The sequence below is a fragment of the Pteropus vampyrus genome, unplaced genomic scaffold (genome assembly GCF_000151845.1).
Source record: "Pteropus vampyrus isolate Shadow unplaced genomic scaffold, Pvam_2.0 Scaffold15, whole genome shotgun sequence".
Taxonomy (NCBI): Eukaryota; Metazoa; Chordata; class Mammalia; order Chiroptera; family Pteropodidae; genus Pteropus; species Pteropus vampyrus.
This window is the reverse complement of record NW_011888796.1, coordinates 14,730,562-14,746,523: the sequence shown is the minus strand read 5'-3', so window position 1 is coordinate 14,746,523 and position 15,962 is coordinate 14,730,562. Positions and strand designations below refer to the sequence as shown.

Genomic DNA, 15,962 nt, shown 5'->3' with positions numbered 1-15,962 from the left:
AGAAAGTAGAAACCTGAAGGTTCTGATGCTTAAGGGATAGAAAACAGAAAGGACTGTTGTTGTTAATAAGGGTGAGAAACAGGTGTGACTAAAGTTAGGGAGTGAGAAGTAGAAGAAAAGGAGATTGTGGTTGAGACATGTGACAGCTTCGGGTTTCCAGAGGCGCAGTTCAGGGTTTGGGCATGGTTGTGTAGCTACAGTGGTGAGGAGATAAAGAGTGACTGGAGTTGAGGTCCAGGCCCATTTACATTATGTTAGAGTGATCCTCACAATACTGAAATGACCCAGGAGCTGGCATATAGGAGGAACATTTGAAGGTAGCAGTGAGGAATTAGGCAAATGCTGGCCTCCCTCTGTTCCCCATCCTTATAAAATGTCAGGCTTTAGAAAACAAGCAACTTTTACTCAAAAAGGCTCCAGGAATGCAGGGGGAAGCACTGCCCTTATGGGAAAATAAGGGTGAAGTTACAGGGCTTTCTGCCACGGGTGCAGGGTGACACCTGAGGACACTTCTCAGAATAATATTTCTGAATGGATGACATAAAATATATAGGATTACAATTAGATTTTTTTTTTTTTTTGCCTACATTCATAATTAAAAGACTTGCTAAATTTCAGAGGTCAGTAAAAATAAAGATGTAATTTATCTCCCATATAAGAATGCAGATTCCCTAAAATGTACCCATGGGCAACATGGACCCCAGGTTAAAAACTCCTGGCCATTAGGAAGAGGGGTGAATGGATTGTTCTGTGAGACGTATGAGGATTTAGGGAAGTCTACTAACAGAGCACAGTGGAAGAAGAAAAGACATTGGGAGTTGGGGTCAAGAAAGAGAAATCATGAATCGCGGAATCTTATGGGGATACAGATGAGCTATGTGTTTTGAGGGGTGGACAAGGATAAAGGATAAAAGCATAGTGGAGTTAGCTGACCTTAGTCAAGAATTTGACACAAAACAAATTCTTACGTACTTTTGGGAGTTTATGCAGGTGAGATCTGTGTTATTGGACCCTTGTTTAATCTGTCAGACTCACCTTGGTTCAGAAATCGAAACAAGAGTGGTCAGAAATAAAAAGTATGCCACCCAAGAAATCTTTAGCTGTAAAGAGGATAGTTAGCTGGATCCTAAGACACTTGACTGTCAGAAACAAGAGCCCCTTTGGGTGCCAGGGAGTCTACAGTGTGAGTAGTAGAACTAACTATAGCCTGAAATTGTCATGCTTTTGAGATAATATTTTAATGAGAGGATATTAAACACCTCCATTTAATATTTTCTTTCAAAGAATTTAAGGTCTGGAAGAAACTATGGGTCATGAAGTGTAATGTTGCATTCAGTGGCAAGTTCTTTTGATAGAATCTCTGAATGAGATTTAACCTCTCTTGAAACGCTGCTGTTAAAATACTCCCAAAATACTGCTGGATCATGAACAGATAGCTCTTTAAACTGAGCCACTAAAATCTGTTTGTAATTTCCAACTAATACTTCTATGAAAGGGATTTTATAAGCAAACAGACCATACTCTAGCTACTCTATTGTTTTCAAATAATAGCTACTCTATTGTCATCTGTGTATATTTTCCTGTCAGGTAACATTAACCAGTCACTAATGACACTAAGAACATGTATGGAAGTCCTGAGAGAGAACCAAATGTATGGAACTAACAAGGTAAACAACAGCCTTTCATCATTTGTATAGTTTTGTTTGTGTGCTTTTACCTTATATGTTTATCTTTATGTGGATTTGAATGTATTTATAGATGGTTCCATATCGCGATTCAAAGTTAACTCATCTATTTAAGAACTACTTTGATGGAGAAGGAAAAGTACGCATGATTGTGTGTGTGAATCCAAAGGCCGAAGATTATGAAGAAAGCTTGGTAATTTTAATGTATTTATCCTATACGGTCTGAGTTTCTGCAGAGAAAACTATTTGGGTGTGAAGAATGACATTTTGAACATTTTTTAAAAATTGATAGAGAACCATTAGTTACAGAAATGAACTGATGACCAATTTGTTTTAGTAATTTCTTAAGAAAGGCTTGGATATGTTTATTAGTAAAAATTTTTTAATAAAACAACTCTGTTTTGTATCTTAGCAAGTCATGAGATTTGCGGAAGTGACCCAAGAAGTTGAAGTAGCAAGACCTGTAGACAAGGCTATATGTGGTTTAACGCCAGGACGGCGATTCAGGAATCATGCTCGGGCAGGTCCAGTTGGTATGATTTGGTGTTGAGTCATTTGCCCACTAATTAGTTTGTGTGTCTCTCCCTTCAATCTCTTTCATATAAGAGAACTGTTTACTTTTCTTTCCCTCAAAAACCAAGTGCAAAAAAAAAATCCGAACCAATGTATGAGATTTCTTTTGTTACTATAACACATTTTTTTTTACCTTTTCCTTTTTTACAGCTAATTTTTAAGGAAGTATGATTATGACAACTCAAAAAGCACACGGTTAATTGGATTTAGGCTGTAATCACAGTGTTAAACTTTTTAAAATAAGCTCTTTCCTGTGTAACTTTTTATAATTTTTTATAATTCAATACAGAACTACTGGTTACAGAAGTGGTTTTACAGAGTTTTCCACCTTTGCCATCCTGTGAAATTTTGGATATCAATGATGAGCAGACTCTCCCGAGGCTGATTGAAGCTTTAGAGAAACGCCATCAACTACGACAAATGATGACTGATGAGTTTAACAAACAATGTAAGGGCAAAAACCATTTGCAATCATTTTAACTCCATAAATTTGCAATAAATCAGTTCTGTGGTAGGACAGATCTTTAAAGAAGGGTTATTTTGTCCTGTACTTTGTAGTGCTCAAGGCATTGTTTAATTAGACTGATGAACTTTTCCCACAGCTCTTTTTTATATTCCAAGTAAAAGCAAATAAAAAGTTGGCATGTATTCTCTCCTTTTTTAAAATTAACAGTGATGGACACAAAGGAGTAATAGCTATTTTGTAGTTCCTAACTAGTTACTTATTTGCAAGGCACTTAACATATTACATCTTAATAACTGTGCCTTTGGGAAAATTAATCCTTTCTATTTCTTAGTTTCCCTGTCTGCAAAATGGAGATTATACTTGTTCCTACCTCAAAGGGTGTTGTGAAGATAAATGAGATAATGTATGAAAATCATGTAGAAGAACGAACAGCCTGGTACATAGCTAGTCCTGGATGAATGTGCCTATTGTTTTTATCATCATCATTTCATTTTAATCTTCACAAGAAAGGCATGAGATAATGGTATTTATATCCACATTTTGAAATGAGGAAATGTGCTCAGGAAAAATAACTTGCCTAAATCATATAACTAGTAAATGGTGTACTAGAGATTTCAAGTTGAATCTAACTGTCCCTAAAATAAATCTAGTGTTATTTCTGTTTTTCATTTGTTGTTCTGAAGCATATTATTTACCCATAAGGGTTGGGAAAGGGGTGTCATAGAACAAAATGAAAGACTTAGTATTTTCGTTATAAACACAGTTTCTATGACTGTGTCTTTTGTAGGTTTGAGAATCAAATTCTTGATTTCCTTCCTTTTCTGATTATAAGACATTCTCAAACAAATTTGCTGAACAGCTATATTTTTTATATAATGTCAGCTAATAAAAGTAGACTTCATTATTTTGGGATTCGAGTAAACAAAACCTGCATGTTTTTGTTTTAGCTGTTACTTTTAAAGCTATGTTGCAAGAATTTGACAATGGTGTTTTAAATAAAGAAAACTACATTCAAGGAAAACTAAATGAAAAAGAAAAGGTGATCTCAGGACAGAAATTGGAAATAGAACGACTGGAGAAGAAAAACAAAACTTTAGAATATAAGGTTGGTTTTGATATTATAATAGATATGTGTGCTGACTATTTACTACTGACCTTTGACTTAGCTATTCTACTGTACAGGCCTGTAACCACTGCTTACTCCTAGTTATCACTGAGTTATTTACTAATCTCCATCCTACCCCAAAAAAAGAGGAAATGTGAGTGAAAAGTATAAAAGGGATATTATACTCTTTAATTTTATGAATTAGATTTTAGCAGTTGAAGAGAATGTTCTCTGGCCCAAACAAGTGATCTTTCAAGAGGGCTTTCTAGAGTTTAGCTTTGGTTATAGCTTGTGTTTTGTTTGTTTGTTATTACTGGGTAATATATGTTTGTTCCTTTATTTACAAAGGATCATTTAGGGGATACACATTCATTCTAGAGAGAAGCCAGTTTCAACCAATACAGTGTTCTCTATTCTGAAAATAGCCTTAAATAATATTTGAGGCCTGAATGTTAGGGGAAAGTACTTTTCACATTACGTCAATTATAACTTAGTCATTCAATGAAGAACTTAATATTCTCATTTAATATTCTCATTTTTTTAATATTCTCATTTCTAGGAATATTTAAATATTTAAATATTTAAATATTCTCATTTCTAGGAAGGAGGTAGGAATTCTGATGGAATTTTAGGGAAAATTGCTTTCTCCGTGACTTTTCTTTCTACAAGTATGCTTGCATAAATAAATTATGAAAGGGATTATTTTAGAGCTATATGTAATTTTTACAAACCAACTATAAACATAATAGTCTGCCTTCCAGATTGAAATTTTAGAGAAAACAACTACTATCTATGAAGAAGATAAGCGCAATCTGCAGCAGGAACTTGAAACCCAGAATCAGAAACTTCAGCGACAGTTTTCTGACAAACGCAGACTAGAAGCCAGGTTACAAGGCATGGTGACAGAAACAACAATGAAATGGGAGAAAGAATGCGTGAGTGTCATTCCTGTAGTGATTACTGCAGACTGGTGATTTATTTCAAATCGTAGTGTTTTGGATTTCTGTCTTTGGGGTAGGGTTTTGGTGGTGGCAGTAATAGTAGCCTAGTCAGTTCATTCTGTTTCCTTTCTCTGTTTTAAAAATTCATGACAAATTAATTAGCATTATACGAAGCATAGTTAGGAAGAATTGGAGAACTTTCATTTTTAGGAAAAGGTGTTTCAATAATCTTGTGTACTTGTTTAGTATAACTGAATCAGAATATGTACTGCCATTGATAATCTGTAGGAGCGTCGAGTGGCAGCTAAACAGCTGGAGATGCAAAATAAACTCTGGGTGAAAGATGAAAAACTGAAACAACTAAAGGCTATTGTTACTGAACCCAAAACTGAAAAGCCAGAGAGACCCTCTCGGGCGCGAGATCAAGAAAAAGCTCCTCAAAGATCTGTTTCTCCATCGCCAGTACCCGTAAGTTGTTTGTAGTTGTATACTAATTTAGGACTAGAGAAAATCTGTTCAGATTAGGTGGCTATTTCTATGAGAATCATTTTTTTTGTTTTATATTACTTATCAAAGTTCTATATAACTTAAAAATTTAATATAAACAAATTTAGTAAAATTTTGTATAAAAATTTAGTAATTTAGTACAAATAATTATAATGTTATTGTCATGTGCTAAAATTATAGAAAGTTGTTCCTCTCAGTTTTTCAGTCTTGCTCATTAATTTCTCTCAATTTTTTTAGCTTTCTAGTAACTATATTGCTCAGATTTCCAACGGCCAGCAACTCATGAGCCAGCCACAACTACATAGGCGCTCTAACTCTTGCAGCAGCATTTCTGTAGCTTCCTGTATTTCGGAGTGGGAGCAGAAAATTCCTCCGTACAACACACCTCTCAATGTCACATCCATTGCAAGGCGTAGGCAGCAGGAGCCAGGACAAAGTAAAACTTGTATCGTGTCAGACAGAAGGCGAGGGATGTACTGGACTGAAGGCAGGGAGGTGGTTCCTACATTCAGAAATGAGATAGAAATAGAAGAGGATCATTGCTGCAGGGTTAGTGCCAGTATTATTTTAAAGCATTGTAGCAACAGATTTTAATCTTGTGTTGTTGTAACTTGGTTCAGAAAGTTCAACTGAAAGATGGGCGAGCTCCAATATAAACAAAGTAATTTTTATGTTAGTTGATTTGAAAGATCGAATCACCCCAAAATTGAGGCCTAGCTCTTTAGCTGAAAAAGCCTACACACTTTGGCAACAGAAATAATGCCTCTCGTTCAGTGAACACAGTCACTGGGGCACATGCCAGAGTGATTGGTGCTTTTCATTTCATAAGCTAATGAGCATGTGAATATGAATGGCTTAGAGCACATTTTACAATTTTTTTCTTTTGGATATTCTTCTCCAAATTAGATTTTTGCTGCTTTTGAACTTTTATTTTTAAAACTGTTTTTCCAAACGTTTATTTTGAAAAATTTCAAACCCAGAGAAAAGCTGAATGGTAGTATCGTCTTTTTCCCCCTTACTTAGATTTACCAATTGTTAATTTAGATTCGTAAACATTTTTTCCTTGAACCTTTGAAAGTAAATCAGACTTCGTGATACTTTATCTCTAAGAATAAGGATACTGTCCTATATAACCACAAACTTTATCACACCTAAGAAAGTTAACGTTTACTTAGAATAAATATCCTCTAATATACAGTTCATGTTTGCATTTTCCCAGTTGTCCCAGTATAATATACAGTTCATGTTTACATTTTCCCAGCTGTCCCAGTAATGGCTTTTCTTTTTTTAATCCATGATCCTATCAAGATGAATACATTGCATGTCGTTATTACATCTCTTTAATCTCTTTTAATATAAAATAGTCTCCCTCTTTTTTTTTTTTTCATAACATTGGACTGTTTTTGAAGAGTCCAAGCCAGTTGTTTGTAATTACTGAAGGTTCACTGTGCCCAATAAATTGCTTTTAATCATAAGACCTTTATTTCAATTTACAAGGGCTCTGCCTCATTCAAGGATATTTAAACAAGTTTATGTTTATGTTTTTGTCTTAAAGATTATGGTAAAATTTTGCCTTTGATCTGAATAAATGAACCAAGTTACTACTTGTGAACTTACATTTAGTAAAATCTTAATATAGCTGTTTTAGAATTTTTCTTCTAAACACATTAATCTTATAGTAAATATCTGCTTCAGATTTTCTTGTATAATTTGGGGTACAGAAAAATTTCATTCAGGTGGCCTGCATTCCTGATTATTAAGGGGTGGTGATGAATTCCAAGGTAATTTACCAAAACAACAGAGATTTTAAAGTCTCTTACGTTCTTTACTTTGCAGATAATGCTTTAAACCTTTTTAGGGAGCAAATTATGGTGACTGGTCTTTCTGATCAACTCTAATAAATCCCCTATATTTCGTGAAAGCTTGTAGACAAAACTATTCAAGGCCTTCTTATGCCTGGTCAACATTAATGTAATACCTAATTTGGCAATGAGATATTTAAGAGGATTTACTAGAGATCCTTTAATTTCTCACGTGAAATCAAATTCTCTTAGAAGTGCAGCAGAAAAGTATCTATGCTTTTGGGTTCTTTGGTCAAAATTATGTCAGGTGGACTAAAATTATACTTCAGTGAGGAAGAAATTTTAAGTGTCATTTATTTCATAAGATCGTAGTCTGTTAAGTCTATGATCTTTCCAAAGCTTGTTTCAGAATACTTATTGCTAAATGTGTTCAAGAAAACTATCACTTTTGCCAAATGGTAGAACATGAGATCAAGACTTTCTTTTCAACGATAAGCCAGTATAAGAATGGAAAGTTTCCTGCTTGCTGTAAGGCTTAAGTATCTTTACAGGCAAACTATTGCCCATGTTTTATACTATCATGATTTGTCACTGGTGCTTCATTTGTTTCTTATAATTATATAGAGGAAATGCTTCAGTTCTCCAGATATGCATTTTGAAATTGGGATCTTCATACTTGACCAGCTTCAAAGGGTTTGGCCTGTGGCAGACTGTTTCATTTGCTTTCAGTTTTACAAAGTTGTTTGAAAAGTTCCAAAAAAACCTCATTGCTTCAAATATTAACTCTCCATCATGTGAAATATTTTTTATTAGGTTAAATGTGCTAACTTTAACTTTCCCAAATTTACATGACATTTGGAAGCAACTCGTTTTTTATTGAATGATAGAGACTGATTTGATACTATATTTCTCTATCTGGTTCTTGGAACCTTTACGGAATGTTTGGGAGAAAAAAAGTTGGTGTGTTTTAGCCATTGTTGTGTTTGAATTTTTCATGAAGTTCTGTTTAGAGATTTTAAAATTTCAGAAAGTAATCAGAAGTACTTTATTTATATTCTTTTAATCATTTTATGCATAGGGTTCTTACTATACCTCATGTTCTTTAGCATTTTGTACTATATAGCCCCTTCAGCTTTTTTTTTTTTTTTTTTTTTTGTCTTTGTGTAGAGTGTTTTCTCTTTTGTTTAGAGGCCTATGACATGTTTAGGCTTTTATTGATCTTATTGAAGCTTTTAACATAGTTATGGACCTAATAGATTACTTTACAATAGCAGGCAGAAATATTGGTTTTTGATCGAGAATGCAAAATAAATCATTTGTCTTGAATAACGCCTATGTAGAAAAGACTAGCAGCATTACCCGAATATTTCCTTCTTTGTTGAAAGGGAATGCCTTGGTAGAATGTACAATATACAAGCTGGTGTTAAAAGATGTTGGTTTTGTGTTTAAATACAAAGACAACATTTAAATTATTTGAATAACATATTTAGCTTTTGAAAAGGTTTATGAATTTGTTTTGATATTGTCACCAACTAATGTAGCCAAACCTGCTGCACTTCTAATAATACCTTTAAATTAATTCTGGGTTATGCTTGTTTCTTGATTCCTTTCAACCTGATCAGAATGTACCACCACTTCGTCTCCGACACAGACGATCACGCTCTGCAGGAGACAGATGGGTAGATCATAAGCCTGCCTCTAACGTGCAAACTGAAACAGTCATGCAGCCACATGTCCCTCATGCCATCACAGTATCTGTTGCAAATGAAAAGGCACTAGCTAAGTGTGAGAAGTACATGCTGACCCACCAGGAACTAGCCTCCGATGGGGAGATTGAAACTAAACTAATTAAGGTAAAAACAAATTTACACAGGTGAAAAAAATATACAAAAAGTCAGCCTAACAAAAAACCATTTACTCTTCTATTCCTTTCGTGACACACAGGCAGTGTCAACTGAAAAATAAATGGGTATTTGATATGACCTCTGTTACAAAACTAAAGTAAATGCTTAGGTTCCGAACTTGTTAAACTAGGACTAAATTTGCTTTCTAATGAATGAAGCTTAGATTCTCAGGTTTGATAGAATTCCAGACATATTATGTACTTTTAATTAATGTATATTTAGTTTTAACCCCTACTTTAAAAGTTAACCTAAACAACCAACTACCTTTGCTTTCTGTCAGTTCAAGATAAAAAGCCTACATTAAAACCTGACCAGTCAAAATTACTTAGTATTGGGCTACCCAAAGCTCTTCCCTTTCTATGTGTAGAAGACTTTTCCCCTGATCCTAGAGTTAATGAATAATCAGGGAAGTAAAAGACAAGTCTGGGAAAAAAAGTTTTTCATTTCAAATTCAATTTAAAGGATGGTTCTTATTGTAACTATAGTTTCATATAAGACTACTTCCATTTGAATATGAGGGAGGTGGCATACCCACTGAGGAAAGTATAAGGCCTTAGAACATTTAGAAACTTCTGGCAGATTTCTTGATCCTACGGTAGTATTTATATTATAGGTTAAACAAAAAGGAATATTATTTTCTGCAGTTAAGAATGTTACTGATTATATTGCATGGGACTTCTTTAGTGAGGGCTATGTACTCAAATTTCTAAAGTACAAACCCAGCAGTTCCCAAGCACCATCTGATTTTGTGGATGGGAGATTTTATAAAACAGTAATTTTAAATTCAATTTGAAATATATATATTCATCATTTGAGTGTATCAAAGTGTAATGTGATCTTTTCTCTTGGCTCTAGGGTGACGTTTATAAAACAAGGGGTGGTGGACAATCTGTTCAGTTTACTGATATTGAGACTTTGAAGCAAGAATCACCAACTGGGTGAGTAATCATCAAATGTATCTCTTTAGACAGCTGTCATTTTCTTAATTGCTCATTCTTGAGGAACAGAATAATAACCTATAAAATGTATCATTAATTTTCTAAAGAAATGCAGTGGTATTTCCCTATTTCTAATATTTTTCCTGTTCTTAGATACAAAAATAATTATTGCATCATGTTCCCCTTTTTCCATAGTCGAAAACGGAGATCTTCCACAGTAACACCTGCCCAACCAGATGGTGCAGAGTCTGAATGGACCGATGTAGAAACAAGGGTAGGGGTAAAAATGAAATATCTGTCTGCTTACTAAAAATTAGGGATGTCATATTTTAAGCCTCACAGCTGTAGTTTTTTGTACCTGAGGTCTGATCTCCCATTGCCAGTGCAGCCTATAGGCCTGTCTTAGCAAACCAGTGAAGGTATTTATTTCTTTAGGTCTGGTCTTACTGGAGCTCTTTGGCTCAAAGCCCGTTTTCAGCACAGAGGGATAGGGTCCAAGAATCGAGTCTTAAAGCATCATTCTAGAATAACAAGAATTCACATCAGATTCATGGGAATCTCAGAAGCAGAACTTCCCTATGGAACTGTTATTCCTGATGAGAAGCTCATATGGAAAGAGTGTGGGAAAGTGGGGACGAGGAGGCCAGACTCTGGCCCTGGCCCTGGCCACAAACTTTCTCAGCAACTCCTTTTCCTTATCGAAATAAGGAAATTTACCTGGATGATCTCTAAAGTATATGTTAGTATCTTAACATAGGTGCCTGTGCTGAACTAGAAAGCAATGTTGGATTTCACCTTGGTTGAACCTAACAGAATTGTGTTTTATAGACTGCTGAAGAGAAACTGATCTTTTCCTCTTCTGTAATTTTCCTATCAGTGTTCTGTGGCTGTAGAGATGAGAGCAGGATCTCAACTGGGTCCTGGATATCAGCATCACGCACAACCCAAGTGAGTTGGGGCCTGTGTCTGTTTTCTCTCCTCTAATATTTCCACCACCATCATTTCTCCCTACCATCCCTTCTTTTAAGAGAATATATAGGTTCTTGTTTACCCTTTAGACTACTGGCCCTACTGGCAGACTACAGTAAGCAGCAGCAGTGCTGATAACTTCGGAAAGCTTGATAAGAGCAATTAGAGCTGCAAGAACAGGAGATCATGGAAGACTGGCTCGCTCTTTTTCATATTTTGCCAATGCTAAAAGCTTACAGAAGCCGAACTGAGATCATCTATAAGGAGGGGAGGCTAAAGGCTCTTCTTGTAATGCATTCTTTCCTAACTTGCCTCTTGGTCTTCTTACTGCACTTAAATGTTCACTAAAGTAAAACTGATGGAATTTATGGTTGGGAAAGGAATCATACATTTCCCTCTTCTATTAAACACATACCCAAGAATCTGGCCCATTCTATTTCTATATTAGTAAAACTTCTTTTAGAATATCTACCTCTGTAAATCTCTGTGTCCATATTTAGTGTGTATTCCTTAGACCATTTAGAAAATCATTATAACAGGATAAAGATGGGAAGTCCTATTTTTTTAATTTAGTACTAGATAAGCATATTTTATAAGTTATTTACTTTTTCAGAAGGACTTGAATTTTTTCCATGATAAACCACAAATTCTCTTAAAACCCTCCTAGAGAGTAAATTGAATGTGTTATTGATTGCGAAATTCAACACTAAATGTTGGTTTTCACGTTTTAGGCGCAAGAAACCATGAACTGACAGTCTAATTAATGAAAGAACATTTTGTGTCGGTAATTTCAAGACCATGCCAGAAGGAGTCTTCTGAGTCATCTTGTAGAAGTCCAACTTTGACTATCACAGACCTCAGATACATCATACACTGGCCTAGATCAGAGATTTCTGTCTGGTTCCAAAGACATCTAGGATTCAACAAACTTTTTATATCCCTTGCCATATTTAATATTAATAGAGAAAGACCCCCCTTTTCTCATTGCTGCATGAACTTTTTAATAATGCTATTTTTGTATATTTGTATACTTATAAACTAATTCATGCAAGTGTTTGTCTTGGGTGATTAAGGAAGAATATATCTAGATCACGCTTTATTTTTTATTGTGACTTTTCCAGCTCTTGTCTGAATATTAAGGTTTTATAAACAAAACAAATGCTGCTATTGATTAGCTGCAAGAATGCACTTTAGACATATTTGACAATTCAAACTTTCAAAATAAAGATGTCAATGACTGGCCAATACTAAAACCATTTTAAGAAGTCGTTTTGAATTTTGTATGTATATATTCACTTTCTGACACTTAGATATACCAAAAGAATTGAAATAAAAAGCACTAAGAAATACAAAGTTTGTGAGAGTCATAATACATATTCTCAGCACCTAGCATTGTGCTTTGCATTTAGCTGGCACTCATTTGTGGGATGAATTAAAAGAAAGCACTAAAAGTTTCCCTCACATTGGGGCTACTTGGTTTAGCACAGAGAGGAATGGCTTTAAAAGTGGGTATTTCCCCTGTCAAAATCAGGAATCTTACTCCAACCCACATGTATAACCTGCTGGAATATCATGGCCCATGGACGATCCTTAATGCACAGTGTTTGACCTGGAATCTTCCCTTTTTTTTTTACTTAATTCAATTGACTTAAGAGCATTCATAAATTTCGAAGAATGAAAATTTTAATTCTTGATATACCTAAGTTAAATCCATATACAAAAAGTAGAATGATGTTTGCATGGCAGCATGAATCCATTTTTTTTCTCTCCCCTTTTACTTACAATTAATTGGTCGTTCATAACTGAACAAAAATGTCTCTGCACATTACACTAGAACATCTAAGAGATTTTTACTTTCAAATGCTTCAGAAAGTAGGTAGATAGGACCTCAGAGGGGACTTTCTGATCCAAGGGAGCCAGTGAACCGGCCCCACCCCACTTTTAGTGATGGGGTTGCGGGGGTGGGGGGTACCGGAACTGGAGAGAGCAAAACAGGCTGGACACACAAGGGAGATAGAAAATTTGTAGAGGTCTGGCCAAGCTGATGGAAGAACCAGGTACACCAACAGATGGGATAGAGAGAGGCCAATTTGGAGGCGAGGAGAAAGTCCTTTTCATCCAATCACTGGGTGCCTTATTGCAATTGAAGTTGAAGTGGAAAGTTCCCCTTCATTCCTAACACCTTTTATACTTGGGGGAGTTGGGGGGGGGGGGGGCGGGTGGAGGCAAAACTTACTCATAATCCCCGTCCCTCTCCGCACACACAAAGGGCACTTAAAGATTCTAGATTCCAAATCCAGGCTCTACCGCGCAGTCATCCTGGACTAGTTACCAGGTCTACATCTTAATTTTGCCATCTATAAAACGGAGATAATGGTACTTACCTCTTATGCTGGGAGAATTAAAACTTTACAGCGTATGGCTCAGTACCTGGGACACAGGCGCTTAAATGCTACTGCTGTAATGTTGCAAGTTTCTCATTTCCTCTTACATTCACTTAGTTTACCTGAGACGCTGTGCTAAGCACGGGGCCTCCAAGCAGTCACATTGCCTGCTTGGGGTTAAGGGGGTGGAGCTGGGATGTCATTAAATGATCGTCTAAATAGCGTTACACGAGCTACAGTACCTAGGGTGACGTCTATATACCTAGGTAACTTCTTCCTTAAAAAGGCTTTACCGTTTACGCGCCCTGAACTTCACCCAAATCAATAGTATCAACACTTACAGGTGGCTGGCTACTAATTTAACAAATGAGCGAGACGCGCTTTGTGCGCAAGCGCCTCCAGTGGGTCGTTCTGCTCCGCCTCTTCCGCCAGGCGCAGGCGTGGATTGGCCCGCGTGGCCGGTATAAGAAGCGGCGCGCAGGCGCATCTGCCCCTTTCCTCAGCTGCCGGTAAGGTGCTCTGTCCTTCCGAGGAAGCTAAGGCCGCGTTGGGGTGAGGCCCTCACTTCATCCGGCGACTAGCACCGCGCCCGGCAGCGCTTGTCCAGCACCGCCTGCACCATGGCCTCCGTCTCAGAGCTCGCCTGCATCTATTCGGCCCTCATCCTGCACGACGATGAGGTGACGGTCACGGTGAGTGTGGGCCTGGCGGGCGACGGCTTGCGGACGGCAGATTCCCCGCCCTCCCAGTCAGTCAGGCCCTTCCGGCCGTAGACAGGGCCATCAACACCCCCACAGTGGCTTCTGGCAGGGAGACCATCATCAGGTGGGCTCACGTGCAGGTTGGCCTGGGGTCTGGGCCACGTGCCTGCCGGGGAGGGGCTGGAGTACATTTGCGGCTGCGCGCTGTGGTTTTGAAAGCCTTTAGAGAAAATTGCGTGGCGCGTGGGCAACTTAATATGCACGTAATATGTATTCCAGAACACTACTATCTTTTTGATGTGATTTCCTTGACTTTCTTTGGCCCACTTAGGCCCTATGGGGCCAGGCTGCATGGTGTGGAGGAGAGCACATGAGCTCTGCTCCACCTCCCATCCTTGACTCTTAACTTAAAATAGCTGTATGACTTGGGCAAGTTCCAGCCTCTGAAATGGCAGAGAACTCACCACCTTGTAAGGTGCCTGGCACACAGGAGCAGAAGTATTTTTTGCTCATGACAGTGGAAAAAGAGTTAAGAAATGATCATCGTAAATACACAAAATACAGATAAAATATTTGAACTGGATAAACACGGTTTTGTACACGTTTTGAGTGATTTACTTTCAATTTGCAGTATTTTGGAGACATTTAGAAAGCTACATTTTGATCTGATTTATTGGTATTTTGTTTGTTTTAGGAGGATAAAATCAATGCCCTCATTAAAGCAGCGGGTGTAAATGTTGAACCTTTCTGGCCAGGTTTGTTTGCAAAGGTAAGGTAATGGTGGCAAGGTGATTTGGGAAGACCTACTAATTTACTAAGGTGGTAATAATCAACATCCAAAAGCGCCATAAGGCCTGATATTCCACTGGACCAACTCTTAAGTGATAGTTCCTCACATTTCTATCTCTAGGTGCTAATGAAGGTTTCAGTTTGTCTTGGCTTTGTATCTTTCCTTTCTTGATCTCAGACTCTGATTTCTCTTTTTGTTCTCAAACCATGGTAAAAGTATGATAACCAGGTCATTACTTCTAAAAAAGTGTCACTCAGGAGATAACTCCCATATTACCCAAGCAAATCTTTAAGTATGATAGTGTGCTTTGATGGAAATTGGGTGTGGTGGCCTCTTATTGACCACTTACTGAGTTGGGACATAAAAGACAAGGCTTCCTACCCAAAGAACTTAATCTATGGCAAGTGGAGCCGTATAGGCTCTTAACTATTCATCTTGCATCCTGCAAGCGCTTTGAAAGATTGAAAACCTTGTACTTATATCTTTAGTAAATGATCTTGGAAAAAGTACTAGAATTACTTAGCCGAGAAAATTGAATTTGCAAAAGGAGACCTGGAACTGTGGAAAGAATCCTCGTTTAAGTGCTTAAGGAAATGAGTTTAACAAGCCAGCATTTGGGGGCAAGTTTTCTTATCTATAAAAGGAATATATTTAGTTGTATCCTACTACTTAAATACAGCAATGCAAGTATGAGATTTAAAATGAGTTTTTTTGTGATATTTACATTTAATATAGCTCTGGGGGTTGCCTTAATTTAAGTTTTTGGAATCTAAGTAGCACACTGTCACTGGCAGACTCCAGCAAAGAATGAAAGAAGAGAAATATATAGTGATAGGAATTGATTACTACGTTAAAAAGGGTACTTTTTTCCTGAGTGAATTCTATAACAAAAGGACAACTGAGCATTTGCCTATTTATGCCTTTGTGTTGCAGGCTCTGGCCAATGTCAACATTGGAAGCCTCATCTGCAATGTAGGGGCTGGTGGACCTGCTCCAGCAGCTGGTGCTGCACCAGCAGGAGGTCCTGCCCCTTCCACTGCTGCTGCCCCAGGTAGGAAACTGTATTGGAGGGAGGAGTGAAGATTTAAAAGCTGATGGAATTCCTAAAACCACAGGCAGCTTGATGAGGGGAGTCCTAGGGTATTCTGACCATGTTAGTTGGAGGGCCTGGAGCTCTTTGGAGTTCAAAATACTGAC

General features: G+C 37.2%; 2 protein-coding genes across 9 annotated transcripts in view; both read left to right on the top strand.

The window, feature by feature from the left end:
- KIF23 (kinesin family member 23) overlaps window positions 1-12,243 on the top strand; it is a 29,580-nt gene extending 17,337 nt beyond the window's left edge. For 2 of the 8 annotated variants that reach the window (XM_023527267.1, XM_023527268.1), the window contains 9 exons: window positions 3,672-3,829; window positions 4,579-4,764; window positions 5,059-5,238; window positions 5,515-5,826; window positions 8,702-8,932; window positions 9,839-9,921; window positions 10,117-10,201; window positions 10,799-10,869; window positions 11,622-12,243. In XM_023527267.1, the coding sequence (XP_023383035.1) occupies window positions 3,672-3,829; window positions 4,579-4,764; window positions 5,059-5,238; window positions 5,515-5,826; window positions 8,702-8,932; window positions 9,839-9,921; window positions 10,117-10,201; window positions 10,799-10,869; window positions 11,622-11,637 (1,322 nt within the window). In that variant the 3' untranslated portion in view covers window positions 11,638-12,243. The remainder of the gene's footprint in view (window positions 1-3,671; window positions 3,830-4,578; window positions 4,765-5,058; window positions 5,239-5,514; window positions 5,827-8,701; window positions 8,933-9,838; window positions 9,922-10,116; window positions 10,202-10,798; window positions 10,870-11,621) is intronic. The other 6 variants (XM_023527261.1, XM_023527264.1, XM_023527263.1 and 3 more) reach the window with 5 other exon arrangements.
- A 1,502-nt stretch (window positions 12,244-13,745) lies between these two features.
- The window catches only part of RPLP1 (ribosomal protein lateral stalk subunit P1), a 6,158-nt gene continuing 3,941 nt past the window's right edge, over window positions 13,746-15,962 (top strand). Inside the window, exons 1-3 of the mRNA XM_011385763.2 lie at window positions 13,746-13,966; window positions 14,670-14,744; window positions 15,699-15,816. Of these exons, the coding sequence (XP_011384065.1) occupies window positions 13,895-13,966; window positions 14,670-14,744; window positions 15,699-15,816 (265 nt within the window). The 5' untranslated portion in view covers window positions 13,746-13,894. The remainder of the gene's footprint in view (window positions 13,967-14,669; window positions 14,745-15,698; window positions 15,817-15,962) is intronic.